The sequence below is a fragment of the Pinus tabuliformis genome, chromosome 8, assembly GCF_031772625.1.
Source record: "Pinus tabuliformis cultivar Carrire ecotype Pingquan chromosome 8, CPIR1, whole genome shotgun sequence".
Taxonomy (NCBI): Eukaryota; Viridiplantae; Streptophyta; class Pinopsida; order Pinales; family Pinaceae; genus Pinus; species Pinus tabuliformis.
Window position 1 is genome coordinate 84197599 of NC_142294.1, and position 11983 is coordinate 84209581.

At 34.6% G+C, this 11983-nt stretch overlaps 1 protein-coding gene and 1 pseudogene across 2 annotated transcripts; one reads left to right on the forward strand and one right to left on the reverse strand.

Annotated features, from left to right (window-relative positions):
- The first annotated feature begins 4152 nt into the window (after nucleotides 1-4152).
- On the forward strand, nucleotides 4153-10705 carry LOC149234249 (oligopeptide transporter 1-like). Of its 2 annotated transcripts, none has more exons than XM_089371796.1 (7): nucleotides 4153-4547; nucleotides 4648-5096; nucleotides 5555-5652; nucleotides 5776-6345; nucleotides 7314-7572; nucleotides 9401-9583; nucleotides 9722-10705. In XM_089371796.1, the coding sequence occupies exons 1-7, from the start codon at nucleotides 4487-4489 to the stop codon at nucleotides 10343-10345; spliced, it is 2244 nt and encodes a 747-aa protein (XP_089227922.1). In that variant the 5' UTR covers nucleotides 4153-4486; the 3' UTR covers nucleotides 10346-10705. The 2 variants fall into 2 exon arrangements, with proteins under 2 accessions (XP_089227922.1, XP_089227923.1); XM_089371797.1 differs by having other exon boundaries at nucleotides 4155-4484; nucleotides 9722-10701.
- Nucleotides 8599-8721, reverse strand: LOC149234250 (U6 spliceosomal RNA; annotated as a pseudogene).
- Nucleotides 10706-11983: the final 1278 nt, after the last annotated feature.

The window sequence follows — 11983 nt, forward strand, 5'->3', positions numbered from 1 at the left end:
CCCAGATTAGGGTTGATTTTCCAGAGGGGGGCTTTATAATGATTTGGAAGTGAGGGTCTGGTGAAGTTTCCACCACAGAGACTGTGGAAACTGTTCTCCACTGTTTTGTATTCAGGCTATCCTCATGCCATATAGCCCCTTCTGAGATCTGGGGATTCAGATTGGTGAAGAGTGTCCGTGCAAGACCCATCACCACTACCGAATAATACTTCTTGAAAGCGCAGTGGATCGGGTGGCTGAGATTTGGCACGTCCCAGTCCTGCTGACCTTTCGCTAACCAGAGTTCCAAAGCTCTTGAATCTTGGCGTTTTCTTTGATTGTTGCCCGGATCGGGTAGATCCAGCCCAGATCTGGGATGTTTATATCTATTCACAGCGGGAGGGAGTAGATCCGCTTCGTGCCGACACACAGCATTGTTAAGCCATTTCTCTGCTTCAGCCATGAAGGAAGGGCTGAGTCTGATCATTAGAACGCAGAATTCATGTTCATTCAGGGCCCCGTCGCCGTCTAAATCCCCTTCGCTCATCGTCGCCCTTTGCTCTGAATCCGTTAGGGAATCCAACCCTAACAGACCCGTATTTCTCTTCAGGCTCTCCAAAGTTATCAAACCCAGCTGGGGATCTACCAAAAGACGGAAGCCGTTGCAGAGCTCCGCCATGAAATCGCGCTCTCCCAATTTCTCTGCCGTCATTTCTTTCCAGTTCCGCCAGGAAGATTGAGCAACTGGTTCGGATTTGGGGGCTTCATTTTCTTCCTCTGCGAAAAAGGAAAAGGAGGGGGCCGAGATCGAGGCCGTCACAAAAACTTTGGGGCTCCTGCGACCCACGTACAACCCAGAGAGCATCGACGCCGCGGGAGCCATGAAGCAGCAGGTTGACTGTTCGAGTCGCAGCCAAGTTCCAGGAGTTTTCTATTACTTTCATTTGTTAAATAAATCTAGATATATTTTATAATTTTTGTTCTATATTACTAAATTTTTTAATAAAAAAATACCATAAAAATGTGGTAAAAAGCAAATTATACAAATAAAAAAAATAAAAATAAAAATTACACGGGATACATTTCCAGAAAAAAGCCCCAAGAACCTAAAGCATAGAAAATTTTAGGGGCAAATGTTCGCCCTTTGGCGAAATTAAGGGGTTTTAAATTTTTAGTGGGCGAATATTTTGTATCATAGTAGATTTTTACAAATCACCTCAAATAGCCCACCTTATTTTAAGGGAGAGGGTAAAAAAGGTAAATTTAGCCCTTGAAATTAGGATTTACAACCTTCCGTTCGCCCATTTTCAAGAATAGGTTTTATTTAAGTGAATCCATTCGCCCATTTTCAAGAATAGGTTTTATTTAAGTGAATCCTATGGGCCAAAGGCCCAAATACCATATTTATAAAAGAGGTATGGTAAATTAATAAAAATATAAATAAATGAGAGGTATGGTAAATAAATAAAACATTTTTTATATTTACTCCATAAGTCACATATACATGCAAGGGTGTAAACAAATAAAAACATATGTAAAGTGGAGGTATGGTAAATAAATAAAAATATAAATAAACTAGACGCATGGTAAATAAATAAAACCTCTTTTTATATTTAGTCCATAACCCTCATTCTATTTATGAAGACTCAAGAAAGGTTGTATTTAAGTGAATCCTATGGGCCAAATACCATATTTGTAAAAGAGGTGTGATAAATTAATAAAAATATAAATAAACGAGAGGTATGGTAAACAAATAAAACATTTTTTTATATTTACTCGATTATTCACCTTATATTTACAAACACTCAAAAAATGCATTATATTTAGGTGAAACCTATGGGCAAAATACTATGGGACAAATACCATGGACTAGATTGTTATTAATACCATGCAAAAAAAACATTATTAACCCTAATATTAGTATTAATAAAAATAAAAATTGCACATGGTATTGACCCATGGTATTCACAAAAATGGCACATGGTATTGACCCATGGTATTCACCTGGAATGTAGCCTATTTAAATGGGGGAATTAAGCCAGCATAGATCCATCTTTACTCTGGATCTACTAACCCCCGAGAGGTATCAAATATCGTGATATGCAAACTAGCATAGAGTGAAAAAATATTTGATCCGATCAAGAGTAAAAATGGATGTTGTAATTTAATGTATGTTAAACATTTTAGCTTGGTTAAAATAAAAATCAACTATTAATTTTATTAATTTTTATAAATTACTAATAGTAATTTTTAAGCTCCATGTTTATGATAACCCATGGTATTGACGCATGGTAATACCATGGTATTCATGTGAGAATAGACTATTTAAAGGGGAAATTCTATCATCTTAGATCCATCTTAATTCTCGGTCTACCAAGTGCTCAGAGGGATAAATAGATTTCATCCCCCTAAGAGTGGTAGATGTAGAGTTAAGATGGATATAGGTTGGTTTTTATGATAATAAAGATATTAAATAGAATTAGGAAATTATATTGTAAAAACATCTTAAGGTGAATAGTTAAAGCATAGACATTGGACAAGTATATTTGTATACTTCTGTTTTAAAATGAAACAAATCTAGGGCTAAAAGGAATGGATTGATTGCACTAGTCATCTTTCTATAACTTTCCAACATATGCTGGAGTAAACAGATTGTAATTTGGGTAATTTTTCTAATTGCAAACAGGAACATACTTGTGTATTGGCAGGGTGGTTACGAGGTCCCTAGAAGTGATGAATTTGAATTTTTCTTGGTTTTATATATAGTATTAGGTTTTTTCTCATGCTTTCTGTGAATGGCACGGGTGAATTTTATCCTACACCCACTAGGTTATCGATATGTAATTTCAGTAATTTTGATTTCAAAAGATATTTTAAAGAAATGCAATGATTTCATTTGTGTATTCAATCAACACAAGATTTTATAATTGAGTAAAATATTCGCCATGCCTGGTGAGAGATTCGCCAAAAAATTATATATACATATCATATTATTGATAAAATCGCATTCCATTTTTCCTATATACCATAGAGATTCGCCCATTTATTATACATGTAAATTTAGGAGGTTCTTAAAATTTTCCCTAACCCAAAACAATATATTAAAAAATATCCAAAGTATCCAATAACAATATAAGGATTTCAACAAAATTTTGATAATGAATTAAAACTCAGACAACAATTCATTTTTCAATCTTACATACGGAAAACTGCGCACAAATAATTGCTTAAATATCATTAATTAATATTCATTACATTACATACTAGTGATTTACCTTTATTCCTTCTTATTCAATATTTATTCTCAACCATTGTTACCCCATCATTACGTAGTAAACTATTATTAAACAACAAAGGCTGTTACGCTATGAATGCGTACTAAACTCTTATTAAACACCAAAGGTGTATGAAGTATATATCTCATTGATCAACTATTAATTTAAATTAAAAACTTAAAAAATTAATGTGTCAAAACTTAACATGGAATGTGACTCTAGAGAAACATAAATTTACAATGAAGACAAAATGAAGATATGTGAGATTTCCCTTGGTGCCGTTCCCCACACATTTCCTCTATCCCTTTTCCTATTTTTATTTTTTTTTAAATTACTTTCATCCGCAACATATATACATCAACGTTTGCCATCCATAAACAAAACTTTCAGGTTTACTGGCCACGAAACCTTGGAAGGATGGGCCAAAAGAACTCGCAATTTTTTTTTTCATGATCAGCTCTTCGATGCCATGAACTTGTCTACCTGTTAGCTTACACGTCTTGAATAACCAAAATTAGAAAGGGAGGAGCTGTATGCTACGTACGTCAATCTCATGACGTTACAGTTCGCGGTGTCCATGGATTTCACGTTGTGTTGCATGCCTCGCTGGCGATCAGTCGGCTTCCGACACGTGGATTTTATGCATCTCCTCTGTCTCTCTGGTATGACATCTGCCCGTATAAAAAGGTCCTTTTTTCCGCTTTATGGCACACGATGTCTCCATTAATGGGAATGATTCTGCCCACAATTCTGGCTATTCTGTTCGATGGGAAATTGAGTTGCTAGAGGTGACACAGTTGGGCGATTGGGAGGATATTGGATAATTCGCTAGATCTGGATTCCTGATGACTCTATAAGGCCGATGAGTGTAAAGGCAAACTTGCGTGGCTGTGATTGTGATTTTAAGTGGAGAAGCTGTAAGATCATGAATAGACAGTGGGCATTGCTGGATAGCAATAAGTCAGTTTTCATATCACTTAGTGGAGCTTGCTTTAAAGTAACAACTAAAGGATTATTCCTGTTTTTGTGGGTGGATCACTTTTTTCCTGGCAAAATACCCTATACCTGTCCTTGTATGGAGAATTATATCAAGAGGAATCTAATACTCTAAACAATGATATCTCAAGAATTAAATCAAGTTGATTGATGAGCAAATTTATTGCCAGGATACTGTGTTGAAGCAATAAATCAGCTTCCCACCACAATCGTTTGCTCTGTATGTGTGTGTGGGTATGTTCATTCCGGTTCTAGTTCTTGGCTTCTCATCAAAAATGGCTCCAGCTACATGTTCTGGTTGAGTAATTTAAGTTCAGGTTTAAAGTATTTCGTTCAATTTTTAGATTTCCTTATGGGTTAATTCAGTGAGTAATTTTGAACGTGAATCCAACTGCAGGTGAGGAAAACATTAAGGACCAGTCTCCAGTCGAGGAAGTTGCATTAACTGTTCCTACTACAGATGATCCAACTTTACCAGTGTTGACATTCAGAGTGTGGCTTCTAGGAGTAATATCTTGCGTTATATTGGCTGTGGCCAATCAGTTCTTCATGTTTAAATCGAACCCGCTGACAATTTCAGGATACTCTGCTCAGATAGCAGTTCTTCCCCTGGGCCATCTCATGGCTGCAACGCTGCCCACCAAAAGAATCCGGTTTCCATGCACCAACTGGGACTTTTCACTGAATCCAGGGCCATTCAATATCAAGGAACATGTTCTAATAACCATTTTTGCCAATGCTGGAGCTGGAGGTGTATATGCAATCAGTATTCTAACCATAATCAAAGCATTTTACAGACGCCAAATCAGTTCTTTAGCTGCATGGTTGCTGTCGGTTACTACTCAGGTGAAAACTCCATACAAATTGCATTAGGACATTAGCCACTATGCATACAAATATGTTTCTGCTCTATTATCTTCTTTAACATGAATGGTCTTGTTGAATAGAATTTGGGAATAAGTTTTACAAAGGATTTTGTAATTCTTCCTGACTTTTAGGTAGAAACTCTGCTCATCATCCAGGAGGGATTATAAAGCAAAGTGATAATACTATCACTCTTTTAATATCACTTTGCTTTCCATCATCATTATCTTGATATCACTTTGCTTTCCTTCCCTGATATATCTTGATATCACTTTGCTTTCCTTCCCTGATAATGGATGGAGTGTCCACCCTAAGGCTGATTACAAAATCCATTACACACATGATTAACAGCTGTGGAAATCCTCATTCTCTTATGAATTTTCTTTTTGTAATAATGATTAATTTTCTTTCTTGTAATAATGATCATTGGATCTGTTTAGGTACTTGGATTTGGGTGGGCTGGTATTTTCAGAAAGATTTTGGTGGAGGCTTCATACATGTGGTGGCCTGGAAACCTTGTGCAAGTTTCCCTCTTCAGGTACTTTCCATTCATATTTTTTCTTTTCAATCATAGTGGGGATACTCATCTAGGGAACTCAGTCAGTCACTTGTTCAGAAAACTAGCAGTATATTATGCAGGGCTTATGTGCTGATGAATTAGGGCTCTGCATGAAGATGAGGAGAGGCCAAAGGGAGGATTAACAAGGATGCAGTTCTTTGTTATAGTTCTGATAGCAAGTTTTTCGTACTATTTGGTACCAAATTTCCTCTTCCCATCAGTGGCATCTTTATCAGTAGCTTGCTGGATTTGGAAGAGTTCTGTTACAACTCAGCAGATTGGGTCAGGGCTAAAGGGCCTCGGAATCGGCTCATTTGCCCTCGATTGGGCTGTTGTATCATCCTACTTACGGAGCCCACTAGCTACGCCCTGGTTTGCTATTGCCAACGTAATGATTGGTTTTCTGATCATCATGTATGTCATTATTCCTATTGCCTACTGGACAAATGTTTACAACGCAAAAGCTTTTCCAATCTTCTCGCCAGACATTTTTACAGACGCTGGTCAGACATATAACTCATCCATGGTACTCACTCCCAACTTTGGCTTCGATGTCGAGGCTTACGAAAAGTACAGCAAACTCCATATGAGCATCTTCTTTGCTTTCACATATGGTTTATCCTTCGCCACCCTTTCAGCAACGATATCTCATGTGCTGCTATTCCATGGAAAGTGAGTACACAAGTAATTATTTTTTGTAACATATTATTTTAAATTGATATAGTTGTAGTAGAGAATGAGTAGGAGTCTATAGCCTACAGATTTTTAGGTTGTTATGTTCATTGAGTCTATCAATCCTATCTATATCTATATAATGAGAATTTTTTATGTATTTAGTGTGTGCCTGAGCTGCCTCTGATCTAATAAAATCTTGTTTTATTATTTCTCTATTACATCTATTTCTTTATGTTGTTATAGAACAAGATTCTAATTAGATCAAGGACACATACATCAGTGTTATAAAGCAATGGGATTCATAAACTCTATTCCATGGAAAGTAAGTACACAAGGAATTATTTTATTTTTATCTAACATTTTATTTTAAGTCGATATAGTTGTAATTTTAGGAGTCTATAGCTTCTTGGTTGTTATGTTTATTGAGTTTATCAATCTCATTGTTATAATCTTATTATTATATAATGAGACATTTTCATATAGTTAGTGTGTGAGTGGGCATATCCCTAATCTAATAAAATCTTGTTTTATCATTTCTCTTTTTTATGATCCACATTTTTTTTCTATTAAAATCTTATTCTATCATTTCTCCATTATATTTATTTCTTTATCTTAATACAGAACAAGATTCTAATATTAGATCAAAATCACCCCACACATGCATCAAATACATGACAGTATCTCCATTATATTTATTTATTTATGTTAATATAAACTTTGATTCTAATATTAGATCAAAGTCACCACACACATACATCAAATACATGACAGTATCTCCACTCATTATATAACAATGGGATCCATAAAATCTATAAGTATAACAATAATTACAAATCACTCACATGAAAAAAGAAATATTACCTTAGAACTCACAGGATCCAAAACAGTGATTTCACTATTATCTCAAGTGATTTAATATAATTCTTGGTATTTACTCTAACTTGAATGAGTTATTCCACAAACAGGTATATATGGCAGAACACTAAGGCAGCTTTGGGAGACGAACATGTTGACGTGCACACTAGATTGATGAGAGAAAACTACAACGCTGTTCCGCAATCATGGTTTATGACAATTCTGGTCTTGACAATAGGGGTAGCTATTGCAACCTGTGCATGGTTTGAGCAGCAGCTACAACTACCATGGTGGGGAGTACTCTTGGCCTGCGCATTGGCGGTGGCTTTCACTCTTCCAATTGGCATAATAACAGCCACTACCAATATGGTGAGCACTCTCTTCCATCATGTCTGAACCATAGATTTATTCTGCGAAATTTTAGGTGTGAATATCTTTCACATTAAAATTTTCTCTCTTTTTTGTTCATATTTTCGTTCTTTGTCTCCCCATATATCGGTTTCAAGATTTTTATGGCAGTTTAGATTCATAGGGTCTATTTTTCTTTGTTGTGTGCAATCTGCGCAGAAATTATACGGACTACCATTAAGGAGTAGCAATTTTTTTTTTTTAAATCAAATTTATAATTTTTTAGTTTGATTAATGAAATTTTAACTTAAATTTTATACTTGAAATAATGTTTCCTGACGCAACATATTACATAATATTTTATAATACAACCTGACTAATTCATCATTTAAATAATTCAATTTCAAAATTTTAAATTTTTTTAAATAATTAATATTAAATTATTTTGAAAATCAATCATTATATTATCTTTATATCAGTTAAGGATGTGAGCCATATTTCTCATGCTATCGGGCCATAAATGAACAGCGGGTGTATATGCCACTATTCGATTTTGTGGGCATATACATCCGTTGTTCATTTATGACCCGATATTTTGTGGGCATATACATTTGTTGTTCATTTATGACCTGATAGCATGAGATTTATTGATCCCCGTATACTTACTTATTGTTCATTCATGACCTGATAACATGGGATTTATTGATCCCCATATATTTATTGTTAGGAGAATTAAATTCACTTACTGTAGAAGTATTGAATTTACTCCATACTCATTGAATGTCTGAGTTTGTAATGCTCATTAACAGAGCAAAGTTGTAATGAACTTATACTGAACTTATACTGAGGGATTTTTAAAAAAAGATATATGTTAAATTTTCATGAACGTTAAATTAATTTACTTTTTATAGAATTTGTTCCACATGTATAAAATTGAATAGCCAACATTTTTCTTTATATTATATTGATGATAAATGATGAATTTTAAATCCATTAAAATATTTTAAAATTTGATACTATCAAATTGTATAATAAAATTGATGGTTTAAAAATTTGGGTCATTTCTCAATTTATCGGTGTGATCGTTTAGCAGGGGCCACACAAATCGGCCATACTAATCTTATCTTATCTGTATCGTTCCAATTTTACATGATATCAAAAAAACATAATAAAAATGTTGATAAAGATTCATAAAAATATGTTTTAGGAATATAAAACTGAAAGGTCACAATTATTGAATATACTAATTATTTAATATACTGGGCATAAAGGAGTTCACTTATTGAAATATAATATTTTAAATTTGTGTTAAATCAAATTCACAAATTGAATAATCAAATCACGGAAAGTTTTTTTCTCACTTATTGAAATATAATAAAACTTTCCTCACTCATTGAAATATAATATTTTAAATTTGTGTTAAATCAAATTCACAAATTGAATAAACAAATCACGGAAAGTTTTTGTGAAAGTTTTCCGTGTGATAGAAATAAATAAATAAATAAATGGAAGGTTTTTAAACTATTACCTTTATATTTTTTATGGAAACTTTATATTTTTTTTATGGAAACTTTAATAAGCTTGAACAGAGATAGATCCCCACATATGTGATGATAGCAAAATAGAAATGTTAACCAATTAATGAGCCGTTATCGTACCCCACATATATATATTCACAAATGAAAATGCAATCCCATCATTAAAATGATTAATTTGAATAAAGTATATATCCACACACGCAGCGATCCCTCTCTGATCTGTATAGCACTTAGCTTCTCTTTAATCGTTTTTGTATATACAATCCGTCCTTATAATAGAGTTGATAAATTTATTTATACTCTTGCGACAGACGCCGGGGATGAAGATATTAAATGAGTATATCATAGGATATCTCTTTCCAGGTAGGCCCGTTGCAAACGTAATATTCAAGACATATGGTTACATAACCATGGTACAAGCAATCACGTTCCTTTCCGATTTCAAACTGGGTCATTACATGAAGATTCCACCACGTTCAATGTTTGTGGTTCAGGTCAGCCTGCACAATTTAATGTAGAATTTCACAATTTTCTTTCAGCATAATGAACTGTTAGTTAGGATTAAATATTTGAATACCTATCTTAAATGGAATACATTTCATGATTTGCAAAATCCCGGTGATGATTTGCAGGTAGCGGGAACACTTGTGGCGGCGTCTGTGTATTTTGGGACAGCGTGGTGGCTATTAGAGAGCGTAGAGAACATATGCATCCCTGAGCTTCTTCCACAGGGAAGCCCCTGGACTTGTCCCTACGACAGGGTATTTTACAATGCTTCGGTCATATGGGGAGTGGTAGGGCCGAAGAGAATATTCGGTTCTCTGGGACTCTATAAGAATCTCAACTGGTTTTTCCTAGTGGGTGTCATCGCACCATTGATGGTATGGATTTTGTGTAAACTTTTTCCAGAGGCCAATTGGATTCGGCGAATAAACATGCCTGTTCTAATTGGGGCAACGAGTATGATGCCTCCTGCCACTGCTGTAAACTTCATATGCTGGGGAACATTTGGCTTCATTTTCAATTATCTCATCTTCAGACGCAACAAAAAGTGGTGGAGTCGCCATAACTACGTATTCTCTGCCGCAATGGATGCTGGAGTTGCATTCATGGGATTGCTGAGTTATTTTGCGTTGCAGATGAATGGGAGGAGTTTGAATTGGTGGGGAGAAGCAGTGGATGACCACTGTCATTTGGCTACGTGCCCAACACAACCTGGGATTGTCGTTCATGGCTGTCCTGTTGTTCAAGTCTAGGCTTCCCGGATCTTGTAATTTAAATTGTGTTGTGCCCGTTTTGGTACTCCAGAATATTTCCATGTGTAAAAGGATAATGGTTACGGGTATCTTTTGAACAAAACAAAAAAAATTCCTGTTTCATATTCTGTGTCTATATATATGTTTCATGGAGGTTTGGAATTACGTTAATTTAGGCAAGTAGCATTCATGGAGCCTGTGCTGCCACTTTTAACATTTATAACGTTTCCGGTACAATCTTGCAGGAGCGTGACAGGTTGTTTGTTTCGTAGATTGTAATGTTTTCGTTTCGCAACTCCACACAATTATTCCGTTGATCCAACAACCTGAAGCTGGTGTGGCCCATCGAGGTGCTAACTCGTAATAATGGTTGAAGAATAACCAAAAAGGAAAGTTTAATATAGGATAAGTATGCTCCAAAAATAACACAGCTTTTGTCGTCGCGATGCGCTTTCATGCGCATTATAGCACTGGTAACCAACCATGTACGAGCACTGCATTTGTCGGTTGATATTTAGATTTATCTATACGATTCTATAAATCCATTCATTATTAATTTTCTGAGATGGTTAGATGGTCTTTAAATTGAAAATATGTTTGAGATTCTTCATTTCTATCTTATAAATGGAAGATATATAAAATTAAAAAATATATTTGAAATTATAAATATTATTTTTTAATATATATATATATATATATAAAAAGAGACCGCTAAACTTTTTATGGAGATGTACCATAAAATTAAATTAATAAAAATAAAATAAACAATAATAAATATATTTGACAATATTTTAATATTTTTTTTTCTCAATATTTAAAAGAATTAATGTTTAACTTTCTTAATGCATTATATTATTAAAATTAGTCTTCGTATAAAATGAATTTTGTTTGGTCAGGCTTTGTTTTCTTTTGTTTTTTTATTACTTACAAAATATTTTTATATAAATTTTAAAAGTGATTATTGAAAATAAAATACTCTTCTTTTTGCAGCCACTTATTAAGAGAGAACTAAAAACTCCCATAATCAAAATACATTCACACCAAGGTTGGAGATGGCATGTCTCTCTCCTTCCCATTTTATACATAGATACCAACTACCTACCCAAAGATGGATGTCTCCTAAACTTATAAACAAACAAAAGCCCACTAGAATTTCAACATAAAAAGCTTTACAAAATAAGTACACAAATAATAAATTGACACAAGTGTCGTGTCCATTCAATTCCATACACCAGAGATTTTCTAAAGAATAACAAGTGCCCTCGGAAACGAGACTGGAACCACCACAGAGATCCAAAAAAAATTGAAGTGTCGCGCCGATACATTTCCCCAACAACAAAGATTTTTTCAAAAGAAACAAATAGTGCCCACCAAAGCGAGCCGAAGTCACCACAAAAATCACAATGTTGCAACCATCCTATGCCGACACAAGCAAAAGACCAAAAAAATTAACAAGTACCCTGCATAAACGAGCGAAGAGTGACCAGGAAACCACCATACTGCACCACTCACCATCCAAACTCATTAATCATTTTTTAAAGACGAAATATTTGCTGGTGTTCTGCCACTTGAATTAGGAGTATCCATCAAGTCTTTACCATCTGAATCGTAGGCAATATGGCTCTTCACATTAACTAG